Source organism: Salvelinus sp. IW2-2015, linkage group LG4q.1:29 (genome assembly GCF_002910315.2).
Source record: "Salvelinus sp. IW2-2015 linkage group LG4q.1:29, ASM291031v2, whole genome shotgun sequence".
Classification (NCBI taxonomy): Eukaryota; Metazoa; Chordata; class Actinopteri; order Salmoniformes; family Salmonidae; genus Salvelinus; species Salvelinus sp. IW2-2015.
This window is the reverse complement of record NC_036842.1, coordinates 23,862,170-23,878,122: the sequence shown is the minus strand read 5'-3', so window position 1 is coordinate 23,878,122 and position 15,953 is coordinate 23,862,170. Positions and strand designations below refer to the sequence as shown.

The following is a 15,953-nucleotide window of genomic DNA, read 5'->3' as shown; positions in this document are numbered from 1 at the left end:
TAACTTGTTAAATTCACTTCAATCAGTGGAGATGAAGGGGAGGAGACAGATTTAAAGAATGATTTTTAAGCCTTGAAACAAGGGTGAATGGTTAACCTTTTCTCAATACAGGGGGTGCTGTTTCCACTTTGGAAAATATCGTCTCCAAATTAAACTGCCTCATACTCAATTCTTGCTCGTACAATATGCATATTATTATTACTATTGGATAGACAACAATCTCTAGTTTCTAAAACCGTTTGAATTATGTCTGTGGGTGAACCAGAACTCTTTCTACAGCGAAAATCATGACAGGACATGCGAAGGTCTGAAAACTAGGCTCTGTTCTGAGATCAGTTTAAAACTCTGTATGTGCCCTATGGGTCGAAATGAACTGCACCCGCCCTCCCCTGGATGTTAGTAACCAATGAGAAGTGGAATGGAGTCTCTACGTATTTCTCAGAGTTTATAAAAGGCCATGGAGTGACATGTCCGTTCTTTTGGACGCTCCTCAAGACGCAAGAGAGGACATCAGAATGGCATGCTCAAAAGCTCTCGTTATCGGGCTAAGATATATCCGTCTGTGATTTAATTCGATATAGGTGTTAGAAACATCATAACGAAGTTATTTTAAACCGATTTATATCAGTTTATGCGAGTATATTGCTATTTTCGGAATTTTCGTAGTATTGCGTTTGAGGATTTGGACATGTGTGTGCCACGTAGCTACTGTTAGCTGCTAGTTCCGAAGTTGAAGTGGACGTTTTACAACAAAGCAACGATTCTTTTGGACAAAAGGACACCTTGCCCAAGATTCTGATGGAAGCTCGTCCAAAAGTAAGAGCTATTTATGATTTTATTCCGTATTTATGTGGAAAAATGTAAACGCATTTTTCGGCCATTATTGCGGCACTAGTCTGGCTGTAACGCACATTGTATGTCTAGTAACGTTAATTTWAAAAATCTAAATCAGCGGTTGCATTAATAACCAATGCATCTTTCATTAGCTGTCCAACCTGTATTTTTTTAGTCAATCTAATCGATAAATAATCGTAAACTTAGGTGCCTTTCCAAGATGGCGCCGGCCAGAATGCATGCCATGTTTTGACAGATTACATTGCATAACCACGATTTGTGATGCTAAATATGCAAATTTTCGAACAAACTCTATATGCATTGTGTAATATGATGTTACAGGACTGTCATCTGAAGAATTCTGAGAAGGTTAGTGAAAAAATTAATATATTTTGGTGGTGATAACGTTATCGCTCTTTTTGCCTTGAATCAATGCTGGGGTGATGTTAGCTCATGTGGTATGCTAATATAACGATATATTGTGTTTTCGCTGTAAAACACTTAGAAAATCTGAAATATTGTCTGGATTCACAAGATCTGTGTCTTTCAATTGCTGTACRCTGTGTATTTTTAAGAAATGTTTTATGATGAGTAATTAGGTAATACACGTTGCTCTCTGTAGTTATTCTAGTCGCTTTGGTGAGTTTTGTGATAGTGGCTGCAATGGTAAACTATGATTTATACCTGAAAAATACTGATGGAGTAAAAAAACTGGTGGAGTAAAAGTGGTGTCTTTTGCTAACGTGGTTAGCTAATAGATTTACATATTGTGTCTTCCCTGTAAAACATTTTAAAAATCAGAAATGATGGCTGGATTCACAAGAWSTGTATCTTTCATCTGGTGTCTTGGACTTGTGATTTAATGATATTTAGATGCTAGTATTTACTTGTGACGCTATGCTAGGCTATGCTAGTCAGCTTTTTTACTGTGGGATCCCGGATCCGGGTTTGGGAGGAACTAGAAGTTAAGACAAAATATTTAAGTGCCTTTGAACAGAGTATGGTAGTAGGTGCCAGGCACAACAAGTTTCAGTGTGTCAAGAACTGCAACGCTGCTGGGTTTTTCACGCTCAACAGTTTCCTGTGTGCTTTCGACACCTTGTAGAGTCCATGCCCTGTTCTGAGGACAAAAGGTGGTTGCAACTCAATATTAATATTAGGAAAGTGTTTTTAATGTTTTGTACACTCTGTGTGTTTAGCCCTTTCTCAATTAATGAAGTCTCTGTTTAAACATACTATAACTCATGACTTGGTATAATTCCTTATAGTGACATGTGAGAGCAATTTTACTGCTTGGCTTTTCATATACGGCTGATAGAAAGGTGGTAAAAATACTGGAGGGTTAATGCCCTCTCACACTGTCTCTCTGCTTTACCTGTCTGAGTCCGGTCCAGTCCACCTTTCGTTACGAGTCACCCTATAGTATAGCCTCTCCACAAGCCTGTCTGTCCCCTTCGGTAGTCTCACAGCTTCTCTTCAAGACCAAGTCCTCTGCGCTCTGATGAGTCACATTACTGATGTCATGCTCTGGCCCTGCTGCCAGCTGAAGTTTCTGGGACTGTGTGGCCTAGCTGTGCTCTCTCTCCTGCTCTCCCACATTCTCTCCCGCTCTCCCAAATTCTCTCCCGCTCTCCCACATTCTCTCCCGCATTCTTTGCTGCTCTCATTCTTTCACTCTCACTCTCTGTCTGTTTTTCTGTGACTGTCTAGCATGTTGTCTCTCTCTCTCTGTCTCTCTCTGTGTGTGGCTGTTTTTCTGTGACTGTCTAGCATGTTGTCTCTCTCTCTCTGTCTCTCTCTGTGTGTGGCTGTTTTTCTGTGACTGTCTAGCATGTTGTCTCTCTCTCTSTSTCTCTCTCTGTGTGTGTGACTGTGTTTTGTCACATTGACATGTCTGTTTTGATATTGATGTTTGAGTAACTTGGCACCTGTTGTCATTTACGTTACATACTGGGTTATTCAGACTGTGTTGCTCTGCAGCTGTGTTGTGTGTGTGTGTGTGTGTGTGTTCTGTGAATGTGTCTCTAACTGTAAGTTCTAACTGTCATCTATCTCTGCCCACAGCTCGTACCAGGCAGTTGACGGGGGAATTTGGCCATGTGTACGAGCAGCAGTATGCAGTGGCCCTCTTCAACAGTGTCCGCTTTGAGATCGAGGGGGGAGGAGAACCCCAGTCACAACTCCTGCACCGCAAGGCAAGAGGCCGGCCCGGAAACGACTGTCTGTCGCACTCGTTTACCCCCTGTTGCTGTTTTTGTGTCTTCCTCTGTTCTTCTCTCGCTGTCCCTCTTCCATCTGTCCCTCTTCCATTTTTTTATTTATATATAAACTCAGCAAAAAAAGAAACGTCCTCTCACTGTCAAGTGCGTTTATTTCAGAAAACATAACGTGTAAATATTTAAATGAACATATTTAAATATTGCATCATGCAGATGAGCAGGGACCCTGGGCATCTTTCTTTTGGTGTTTTTCAGAGTCAGTAGAAAGGCCTCTTCGATGTCCTATGCCATTCCCCCCAGAAATGTCTGGGAACTTGCAGGTACCTTGGTGGAAGAGTGGGGTAACATCTCACAGCAAGAACTGGCAAATCTGGTGCAGTCCATGAGGAGGAGATGCACTGCAGTACTTAATGCAGCTGGTGGCCACCTCAGATACTGACTGTTACTTTTGATTTTGACCCACCCCTTTGTGCAGGGACACATTATTCAATTTCTGTTAGTCACATGTCTGTGGAACTTGATCAGTTTGTCTCAGTTGTTGAATCTTGTTATGTTCATACAAATATTTACACATGTTAAACTTGCTGAAAATAAACGCAGTTGACAGTGGGAGGACGTTTCTTTTTTTGCTGAGTTTATGTTTATATATATATATATATATTTTAACAATACAAAACATACACAAACGACAGCATACAGACACACACAAACATCAACTACATCACACCTGCCCAGACCCACCTGCTCACACCCTCATCTCCAGCGCCCACATTACCCTCCTCCACATGGCCTCAAACTGCACCATTTTGTTTCTCTCTGTCACCCACGCACTTTCAACATTTAGATAATAAAGCATTTGACCTTTTCATTGTGTTAATGGTGGAGGATTGGTTGATTTCCTGTTTTTAAGTATATATCTTTTGAGATGATTGATGGTAAAAGTATCCGATCATTGGGTATCTCACTGCACCCTTGTGAATTTTCTCTCTTTTTATAATAAATTCTATACATTAATTTACACATTAAGCTGTCCCTCTTCTGTTTATTCAGTTACTTCATTTTCCTCTATCACAGTATTCCCACGCCATCTGTGTCTCTCCTACTCATCCTCCTCCGCTCCTCATCCTCCGCTCCTCATCCTCTGTTTTTATCTACCTCACCATCCTCCTCCACTCCTCCACTGTTTTTATCTACCTCACCATCCTCCTCTGAGTCTCCCTTAAGATTTTATCTCATTGTTAGGTCGTGAGTGTTTACACTCTAACAGTCAACCTAACAGTCAGTGTTTACACTCTAACAGTCAAAATGCTATGGACACAGATATGAAACGTGTACTGTAGCTATCTCCACTGTAATACTGTTGAGTTCTGTGTTAGTCTCCATCGAGTCACTGGAGGGAATTAAAGCAGATTTCACACATGAACAAACAGTGATGGTGCTAAGAGTATTGTGACTGCTTTCCTTGTCTATTCTCTTCGGTGCCCAAGTGATGCTCTGGGTAGTGACATGCACGCATCAACACATGCGCGCACATGCGCGCACACACACAAACACACATGCACATACTTACATTCACACAAGGAAACAGCAAAACAGCAAAACTCTTTCAGATTAAAACAGAGGCACTCATAGGCACCACCTTTAACCAAGCATTGCCAGTTAGCACCTTCCAAGCACACACAACCTTTCTTCTTCTCCAGCTCCACCCCCCTTCCTTTCTTCCTCAGCTGGGATTATGCTGTTTGAGTTACAGTATTTGTTCTACAACAGGAAATCTAAAAACAAAGTGGTGGTGTAAACAATATACCACACCTGTGTGTTCTCACTTTAGCCATCCAGTCTCAACCTCCACCAGCGTGTCAAATGATATCAGGCTTTACATTACTGTATGTATGAGTCTCAAATGGCACGCAATTCCCTATATAGTGCACTGCTTTTGACCAGAGCCCTATGGTGACATTTTGAGATACAGCCTGTCTGTGTCAGGACCTTGTTGTTCCACACACGGGATGCATTCTCTGTATGTTACAAGACATGTTTAGACCAATGGTGTCCAATGTATTTCCTGAACAGCTTTAGTGTGTGGTTTTCAGTCCTTTTAAATAGTGTCTGAATTAGATTGATTGATCTGTAATTGACTTGGTAACTAACTGACCGTGCAGATCAGCATCGCTTGTACAACTGCAAACACCATGGTTGTGTCCCAAATTGCACCCTATACCCTTTATAGTGCATTGTGTTTGACCAGACTTGGTAAAAAGTAGTGCACTATATAGGGAATAGGGTGCCATTCGGGATGAAGCCCATCATTACTGCTTTTGCTGGTACTAACGAACTAGGGCTGGGAATTGCCAGGGACCTCACGACATGATATTATCACGATACTTAGATGCCGATACAATATGACATTGTCCTGTGTAATTGCGCACTATTCATTGGGTGCTGAAATCAGTAGTTTTTTATGAAAGCCTTTTGTGTTGTCGGAGCTCCAGTCTGCCCACACTAGTCGCCAATAAACTGCATCGTAAATCGTGGAGTTGAGTTTAATTGGCTAGATCAGTCATGGAAATAAGTGCTGGAAACATGTTGGATTACTATTTAAAAAGAAGATGGAGAACAAGCTATAGAATGAAAAATACTTTTGTTTTTGCGTAGGTAAAAAAATTATCTGATAGTCGTAGTGGGGTAGTAGATGCCTAGTCTCCCTTATGGCTCAGCTCAAGTGCCTACATAATACATACACCATAGACATACATCATTTACACACACACACACACAAACAGAAGTCAGCTCAGACAGGCCGAGCTCAGACAGGCCGAGCTCAGACAGGCCCAGCTCAGAGTTTCATTTAGAATGGAAAATTAATGTGTTTATGCAACAGTTGTTAGTGCATCGAACCGAATTGTATCGATTTGTTCTCTAATCAAACCAAATCGCATGTAGTACAATAATACAAGTGACAGCAGCTCTAATGCTAACTGTCTGTTGTGGTAGAACCCTCTGGAGGACCGCTCCATCTTTTCTGGGGGTCTGTTCCAGTACCTGGAGGAAAACAAGAGATGGAGGAACCGCTTTGTCTTCGTGGCCGACACCTACAACATCAGCTTCTACGAAAACAAAGTGGTGAGGGTGGTCGGAAAACTGAAACCATCTCTTTTTTGTTGTTGCTAGATTTGTTTTTACTTTCATAATCAGACAGATTTACATGCCAGCTAGTCTGAATCGTTTAGGTCACAACTTTAACTGTGGTTTGATGGTTCTGAACTGTTTGTACATTTTTCACCCTCTTTCCTTGAAATCTGTACTCTGATAGGCTCACGAGAGGAGCTTGCGCCCTAAAGGAACCATCAACTGTGCTGGATACAAAGCTCTAACTTCCATGGAGGAGTATCTTGAACTGATCAACACCAGCCTGCCAGGTAAGAGATATCATTTGGTTACACCTGACTAGCTGATTTGTGTATAATAAACAGCTGATCATAGACACTGTTGGATTTTGGTATAACCAGCACTTTCCCCAATGTGAGATCAAGTACTAAAGTACTCAGTGACTAGGTTGGCCATATTCATTAGGGAATACTGTAGCAAAATATTTAGCAATGAGTGTTTCCTATTGGACAAGTTCTGGAATTCCTTTTCTGATTCAATATGTTTTCTTTGTTTTGGTGCCCTGTTGAGGAGGCTATGAACACCTATAAACCTGAATGTGTGTTTGTGTTTTAGGTATAAAGGCCAAGGTGGGCAGTGGTCCGTTTGTGAAGTGTGCCACCCAGTTCCACCTGATCCTGTGGCACCCGTACGCCCGCCACCACTACTTCTGTGTGTTGACAGAGAAGGAGCAGAAGAAGTGGCACGCTGTGCTTCAGGACTGTGTCAGACACAGCAACAATGGTGAGGAGCTGTCTGAACACACACACCACACACTGTCATAATAACGCACACAAACAGCATATACTATCCTTGTCGGGACCTAAAGTTGATTTCCATTCAAAATTCTACACTACACATTTACAGCAAGAATATCACCTCATGCAGACAAACCCAATTGGTGGTTCTGCATTATAGAGGATTATCCATCTCAGATAGAGAACAACTCTCCCTCAGCTCCACCCTGACCAATTACTGCTCTTCTGCCTCACTGCCAGTGTTCACAACACAGACCTGTGTGTGTCTTGTGAAAGTTTGCATACCATCACAATGAGCTGGTCTATCAGTGACGGTGAAACGCAGCAGGGCAGGAATGTGTTATTGAAGTTATTGTCTTGGGAAACATCCCAAATGGCCCGCTATTTACTATATAGTGCATTATTTCTGTCCAGAGGCCTAATGGGTTACACATTGGTATAGGATGAGGTGAGCCCCCCCTTTCCATGGCAATCGGAAATGTGCTTGTGTGTATTCCTGTACCTCATCCAGCACACACACACACGCACACACATTTTCAGAGAAACTTGGAGAAGTGAGAAATCCCCTTAGGGAGGATTTCACAGGAAGGTGAAACAATGTGATTATTCATTGAGTGACAAAGTGGGCCGATGAAATCACATGAACAGACTTGCTAGGATCCCACAGGTTGCAGAAGCAGCTCAACAATCAAATGGTGATCACTGCACTGATCCACTGATGGTCCTCCGACATCACGTCAGCACCTTCCCATAATGCACTTTAAATAAACACACTTGCATGTCTCGACCACTAACACCCCACACCCTGGGAGGATCTGAGCCGTGTTCACTTGAGATCAAAGCGCACATGCATACACACGTGCATACACACATGCAGGCACACAACACACACACTGACAAGGTGCTGACACAGTGTTTGTGTCCATTTTGACTTCAACCTTTGAAAATGTCTTCTGCTGATTGATTTAAAGCATCCTATATACAGTCATTTCCATGCAGTATATAGTTAGTAGAACTATAAGTACATACTTTTTTCTCATAGACTCATCATTTGCCTATTTTTATGGCGGCGCCTAGCGGTTAAGCGCGTTTGGCCAGAAACCGAAAGGTCGCTGGTTCGAATCCCCTAGCCGACTACGAGGTTAAACATCTGTCTGTGCCCTTGAGCAAGGCACTTAAACCGAAATGCTCCTGTAATCTGCTCTGGTTACTAAAACATTCTCATAAATAGGATATATATTTTAAGTGGGCTTAACACATCCACTTCAGCTGCACATTGACTATCGTCTCCGACTCTTTGTACGAACAATAAGAAGCTCCAGAATCTTCAACCCTTGTTGGCCCCTCCTCTGGAGCCAATCAGAGCCATGGTACTCCCCTTACCTGTCCAGGCCTGGAGCCAATCAAAGTCATTGTACTCCCCCTACATGTCCAGGCCTGCCAGCTGTCCAAACAGCAAGCAATGCAGAAGCACGGTGGCTAGGAAAAACTCCCTAGAAAGGCAGGAACCTAAGAAGAAACCCAGAGAGAAACCAGGCTATGATGGGTGGCCAGACCTCTTCTGGCTGTGCTGGTTGGAGTTTATAAGAGTACATGGCCATTTACGACCAGATTGTTCTTCAAGATGTTCAAACGTTCATAGATGACCAGCAGGGTCAAATAATAACTAGTGGTTGTAGAAGGTGCAACAGCTCAGTACCTCGGGAGGAAATGTCAGTTGGCTTTTCATAGCCGATGAGAGAGAGAATTCATACAGGAGAAATACTCCAGATATACAGTTGAAGTCGGAAGTTTACATACACCTTAGTCAAATACATTTAAACTCACTTTTCACAATTCTTGACATTTAATCCTAGTAAAAATTCCCTGTCTTAGGTCAGTTAGGATCACCACTTTATTTTAAGAATGTAAAACGTCAGAATAATAGTAGAGAGAGTGATTTATTTCAGCTTTTATTTCTTTCATCACATTCCCAGTCGGTCAAAAGTTTACATACACTCAATTACTATTTGGAAGCATTGCCTTTAAATTGTTTAACTTGGGTCAAACGTTTCGGGTAGCCTTCCACAAGCTTCCCACAATAAGTGGGGTTAATTTGGGCCCATTCCTCCTGACAGAGCTGGTGTAACTGAGTCAGGTTTGTCGGCCTCCTTGCTCACACATGCTTTTTCAGTTCTGCCCACACATTTTCTATAAAATTGTGATGGCCACTCCAATACCTTGACTTTTTGCCACAACTTTGGAAGTATGCTTGGGGTCATTGTCCATTTGGAAGACCCATTTGCGAACAAGCTTTAACTTCCTGAATGATGTCTTGAGATGTTGCTTCAATATATCCACATAATTGTCCTCCCTCATGATGCTATCTATTTTGTGAAGTGCACCAGTCCCTCCTGGAGAAAAGCACCCACACAACATGATGCTGACACCCCCGTGCTTCACGGTTGGGATGGTGCACTTCTCGCAAAGTACGTTCATCTCTAGGAGACAGAATATGCGTCTCCTTCCTGAGCGGTATGATGGCTGCGTGGTCCCATGGTGTTTATTACTGCGTACTATTTTTTGTACAGATGAACATGGTAACTTCAGGCATTTGGAAATTGCTACCAAGGATAAATCAGACTTGTGGAGGTCTACAATTTCTTTTCTGAGGTCTTGGCTGATTTCTTTTGATTTTCCCATGATGTCAAGTAAAGAGGCACTGAGATTAAAGGTAGGCCTTGAAATACAGTGGGGAGAACAAGTATTTGATACACTGCCGATTTTGCAGGTTTTCCTACTTACAAAGCATGTAGAGGTCTGTAATTTTTATCATAGGTACACTTCAACTGTGAGAGACGGAATCTAAAACAAAAATCCAGAAAATCACATTGTATGATTTTTAAGTAATTAATTTGCATTTTATTGACCAGCATTGAAGATTAAATGTGGCTGGGTCTTTCAGCATGACAATGATCCCAAACACACTGCCCAGGCAACGAAGGAGTGGCTTCGTAAGAAGGAGTGGCTTCGTAAGAAGCATTTCAAGGTCCTGGAGTGGCCTAGCCAGTCTCCAGATCTCAACCCCATAGAAAATCTTTGGAGGGAGTTGAAAGTCCGTGTTGCCCAGCAACAGCCCCAAAACATCACTGCTCTAGAGGAGATCTGCATGGAGGAATGGGCCAAAATACCAGCAACAGTGTGTGAAAACCTTGTGAAGACTTACAGAAAACGTTTGACCTCTGTCATTGCCAACAGAGGGTATATAACAAAATATTGAGATAAACTTTTGTTATTGACCAAATACTTATTTTCCACCATAATTTGCCAATAAATTCATTACAAATCCTACAATGTGATTTTCTGGATTTTTTTTTCTCATTTTGTCTGTCATAGTTGAAGTGTACCTATGATGAAAATTACAGGCCTCTCATCTTTTTAAGTGGGAGAACTTGCACAATTGGTGGCTGACTAAATACTTTTTTGCCCCACTGTATATTTTATATATATTTATTTTTAGTATATTTTCTCCCCAATTTCATGGTATCCAATTTGTAGTTACAATCTTGTCTCATCGCTGCAACTCCCGTACGGACTCGGGAGAGGCGAAGTTCGAGAGCCGTGTGTCATTGGAGATACTGCGTTGTGATATAATCTGAAACAACCTGATAAGTCTAACCACCAATACACACACACATTGTGTGGCTTGCTGCATACTCGCAGCGGAATTGGTTATCATGAAGTACAGTCCAGTAAAAGTGTTAGCAACAGTGTTTTGCATCACGTTTAGAGGATCTATTGTGTGCTGGGGTAGGACTGGGTTGGGCTGAGTCCCAAATGGCACCCTTAATAGTGTGCAGCTTTTTCAAAATAGGGTGCCATTTGGGATGCAGACTCAGGCTGGTTTTGTGCTTGTGGCTCAGTGTCCTGCTGTATGAAATGCCTGAGTCCTATTTGAATATAAGCCTTCTTTGAGAAATGTAATAAAAGCTGAGGCCTCAGCACAAAGCTAGTGGAGTGCATGGAAGGAAATGGCTGATTTCTCTATTTTCCCTTTTGTAGAGAGTTAGAGCAGAATAGGGAAGACTCACAGGTGCTTGCCACTGTGGGGGATAATTGCCATGTTGCTGTTATACCTGGTGTCCATGACAACCACTCAGAAAACCGCCCACTCGTTCCTGTGGTCTTACCTGTGGTAGATGACGGTATTGTTGTCTTTTGTACAAAAGCTGACTTCAATCAATGTTCTGCTATTGGACCAGGTCTCTCTTGGAAAAGAGATATTATCTCAATGAGAAAAAACCTGTATAAATAAAGGTAAAATAAAATGTAATATATCAAGGCCGTGCAGATATAATTAATTGTCTCTTCTCTATAAGATCAGACTATTTCCATACTGTTTCTCCAGCACGTTTTCTCCTTTTTGTTGAACTTTTCATAGTCCTGTGCTTATGGTCGGCTTATGGTATGTGATCGAGATGATCTCTCATGATTACTCAGCCTGTCTGTCAGTCTAAGCCATGGTCTATCACCATACCAGTTGTATTTCCTGCAGGGCGGTGCATCTCATTGGCAGTCAGAGCTAGCCCTGGGCTGCCACCAGCCACCAGGGAGCCATCAACTGCTGTATCAGCATTGTCTTAATGAAGAGTTCAGCGTTCCACTAGCCACGTGCAGTTACAAGCCTGGCTTAAATAAGCGGCAGGTGCAGGATCAAAATCCACCTTCGTAACATGGATAAAGCCTGAGCTGGAATGTGAAGCTACATGAAGCTGGCTAGCTTTCTAAAATCCTGAATAGATATAGCTAGCATTGTAGTATTATACCCCTCTGGTCTGAGCTCCACACCTCCACATCACTGCTTTAACCCTTAGCAGACTGAGTGGGGCATATGTTTACCATAGTGTGGTTCTGTTTACCATAGTGTGGTTCATTGTATGTTTTCATAATGTGTTGGCTGACTGTAGAGTGGGTTCTGTTTGTCCTGGTGTGTTTATCGTAGTGAGGCTGGTACACACCCAGGCTGTGACAGACAGCATGTGAATGAGTTTTGTAATGCTGTCAGAGCTTGGTTGTAGAGAATAGAGCTGAGGGCTATAGTACGTTTCAGTATCTTACCATGAGGTGCTATCGTGGTATACACTTGAACTCTGAACCCATCTTGCCTCTAAGCTAACGGAGAGCCGGTTGACGGTACTGTCTCGCAGACTCCTGTAAACAAGTGATTAACAATAAACACACACAGGCTAGATGTGAAGGGAACTTTGATCTGGCTGTGGCAGGAGTCACGCCAACTGCAGAAGTGCAGAGATGGACAGGGAAATGTCTCAAATAAAGAGACCATGGTAAACGCTACCACATATTTTTACACAGACACACACACTTTACACACACACACTTTTTCATGCTACTCTGGATGCAATCTGCTCCCTGATCTTGGTATAAGTAATGGTTTCCAACAAGTCATATTGTGAATCAAAATGTATTCCCTTTTCCAGGATTGCCCCCCCTCCCCTTCTGCCATCAAAACAGCCTCAATTTGTCGGGGGCATGGACTATATAAGGTGTCGAAAGCGTTCCACAGGGATGCTGGCCCATGTTGCTGGATGTCCTTTGAGGGGTGGACCATTGTTAAATATGTTGTCTTGCCCATTCACCCTCTGAATGGCACACATACACAGTCCATGTCTTAATAGTATAAAGGCTTAAAAATCCTTTAACTTGTCTCCTCACCTTCATCTACACTGATTGAAGTGGATTTAACAAGTGACATCAATAAGGGATGATAGCGTTCACCTGGATTCATCTGTCATGGAAAGAGCAGGTGTCCTTATTGTTTTGTATACTCAGTGTAAATACATGTAACTTAGTAAAGGTTCACACTAGTCCCCATGTCCCAAGAGGAACATGGTATGATAAATTGTTATTTTTATGAAGAAAGGAATTCATAGCAGTCCTGTTTTAAAAGGGGTTCAAACTTCATCCCGAGCGACACATTTTTCTTGGTGTGTCCCCGAAGTGATGCCCTATTCCCTATATAGTGCATTAGTTTTGAGTGCACTTTATAAGATACGGGTAGGACACTATATAGGGAATAGGGTGCCATTTGGGATGCAGCCTCGGTCAGCTGATCTATATGTCCAGTTTGTTCTCATGAGAGTCAATGCCTAGACAATCTAGCCCTGTTTCACCCTCACCCATCAGCCCGGAGTTGGCACAGCGGGCAGAGAGAGGGCTTCCTGTCAACCCCTCCCCAACTCTCTCCATTTATTTCCTGTCTTTGTCTAACCCACAGCCAAAGCATGCAAGATAGACTCTCACACGAGCAGCATACCACCCTGCATCCCACTACTGGCTTGCCTCTGAAGCTAAGCAGGGTTGGTCCTGGTCGGTCCCTGGATGGGAGATGCTGCCGGAAGTGGTATTGGAGGGCCAGTAGGAGGCACTCTTTCCTCTGGTCTAAAATAAAATATCCCAATGCCCCAGGGCAGTGATTGGGGACATTGCCCTGTGTAGGATGGGATGTTAAACGGGTTTCCTGACTCTCTGTGGTCACTAAAGATTCCATGGCACTTATTGTAAGAGTAGGGTAAAATAATCAAAAATACACATCTGCTACACAGCGGTGTAAAAATACTTTAAAGTGTGACTTAAGTAGTTATTTGGGGTGTCTGTACTTTACTATTTTACTTTTACTTCACTACATTCCTAAAGAAAATAATGTACTTTTTACTCCACACATTTTCCCTGACACCCAAAAGTAATCGTTAGATTTTGAATGCTAGCAGGAAAGGGTCCAATTCATGCACTTATCAAGAGAACATCCCTGGTCATCCCTACTGCCTCTGATCTGGCAGACTCACTAAACAGAGAACATCCCTGGTCATCCCTACTGCCTCTGATCTGGAGGACTCACTAAACAGAGAACATCCCTGGTCATCCCTACTGCCTCTGATCTGCGCAGACTCACTAAACATCCCTGGTCATCCCTACTGCCTCTGATCTGGAGGACTCACTAAACAGAGAACATCCTGGTCATCCCTACTGCCTCTAGTCTGGAGATCACTAAACAGAGAACATCCCTGGTCATCCCACTGCCTCTGATCTGGCAGACTCACTAAACATCCTGGTCATCCCTACTGCTTCTGACTGGAGCTCACTAAACAGAGAACATCCTGGTCATCCCTACTGCCTCTGATCTGGCAGACTCACTAAACATCCTGGTCATCCCTACTGCCTCTGATCTGGAGGACTCACTAAACAGAGAATCTGGTCATCCCTACTGCCTCTGATCTGGAGACTCACTAAACAGAGAACCCCTGGTCATCCCTACTGCCTCTGATCTGGCAGACTCACTAAACAGAGAACACCCTGGTCATCCTACTGCCTCTGATCTGGAGGACTCACTAAACAGAGAACAACCCTGGTCATCCCTACTGCCTCTGATCTGGCAGACTCACTAACAGAGAACATCCCTGGTCATCCCTACTGCCTCTGATCTGGAGGACTCACTAAACAGAGAACAACCCTGGTCATCCCTACTGCCTCTGATCTGGCAGACTCACTAAACAGAGAAAATCCCTGGTCATCCCTACTGCTCTTGATCTGGAGGACTCACTAAACAGAGAACAACCCTGGTCATCCCTACTGCTCTGATCTGGCGGACTCACTAAACAGAGAACATCCCTGGTCATCCTACGCTTGATCTGGCAGACTCACTAAACACAAATGCTTTGTTTGTTTGTAAATTATGTCTGCATGTTGTAGTGTGCCCCTGGCTATCCGTAAATACATAAATAAGAAAATTGTGCTGTCCGGTTTGCTTAATACAGTGCCTTCGGAAAGTATTCAGACCCCTTATTTTTCCAAAATAAAAAATCTCAGCAATCTACACACAATACCCTATAATGACAAAGCGAAAACAGGTTTTTAGAAATTATTTTCATAAGTATTCAGACCCTATGCTATGAGACACAAAATTGAACTCAGGTGCATCCTGCTTCCATTGATCATCCTTGAAATGTTTCTACAACTTGATTGGAGTCCATCTGTGGTAAATTCAATTGAAAGGACATAATTTGGAAAGGCACACACCTGTCTATATAAGGTCCCACAATTGACAGTGCATGTCAGAGCAAGAACCAAGCCATGAGGTTGAAGGAATTGTCCGTAGAGCTCCAAGACAAGATTGTGTCGAGGCACAGATCTGGGGAAGGGTACCAAAACAATTCTGCAGCATTGAAGGTCCACAAGAACACAGTGGCCTCCAACATTCTTAACTGGAAGACATTTGGAACCACCAAGACTTTTCCTAAAGCTGGCCACCCTGCCAAACTGAGCAATCGGGGAGGAACCTTGATCAGGGAGGTGACCAAGAACCCGATGGTCACTCTGACAGATCTCCAGAGTTCCTCTGTGGAGATGGGAGAACCTTCCAGATGGACAACCATCTTTGCAGCACTCCACCAGTCAGACCTTTATTGTAGAGTTTCCAGGTGGAAGCTACTCCTCAGGTAAAGGCCCATGACAGCCCGCTTGGAGTTTGCCGAAAGGCAGGGAGACTAGTCAGGATCGAGGCAAAGATGAATGAAGCAAAGTTCAGAGAGATCCTTGATGAAAACCTGCTCCAGAGCGCTCAGGACCTCAGACTGGGGCGAAGGTTCATCTTCCAACAGGACAACGACCCTAATCACACAGCCAAGACAATGCAGGAGTGGCTTCGGGACAAGTCTCTGAATGTCATTGAGGGGCCCAGCCAGAGCCCGGATTTGAACCTCGTCGAACATCTCTGGAGAGACCTGAAAATAGCTGTGCAGCAACGTTCCTCATCCAACCTGACAGAGCTTTTGGATCTGCAGAGAAGAATGGAAGAAACAGAAACATCCCAAATACAGGTGTGCCAAACTTATAGCGTCATACCCAAGAAGACTCGAGGCTGTAATCGCTGCCAAAGGTGGGTCTGAATGCTTATGTAAATATGATATTTCAGTTTTCTATTTTTAATACATTTGCAAAA

The 15,953-nt window shown here is 43.1% G+C and overlaps 1 protein-coding gene across 1 annotated transcript in view; it reads left to right on the top strand.

Moving 5' to 3' along the window:
• The window catches only part of LOC111961699 (protein Niban 2), a 50,720-nt gene that overhangs the window by 12,951 nt on the left and 21,816 nt on the right, over positions 1 to 15,953 (top strand). Inside the window, exons 2-5 of the mRNA XM_023984162.2 lie at positions 2,899 to 3,029; positions 6,048 to 6,176; positions 6,367 to 6,472; positions 6,777 to 6,944. Coding sequence (XP_023839930.1) covers positions 2,899 to 3,029; positions 6,048 to 6,176; positions 6,367 to 6,472; positions 6,777 to 6,944 — 534 coding nt within the window. The remainder of the gene's footprint in view (positions 1 to 2,898; positions 3,030 to 6,047; positions 6,177 to 6,366; positions 6,473 to 6,776; positions 6,945 to 15,953) is intronic.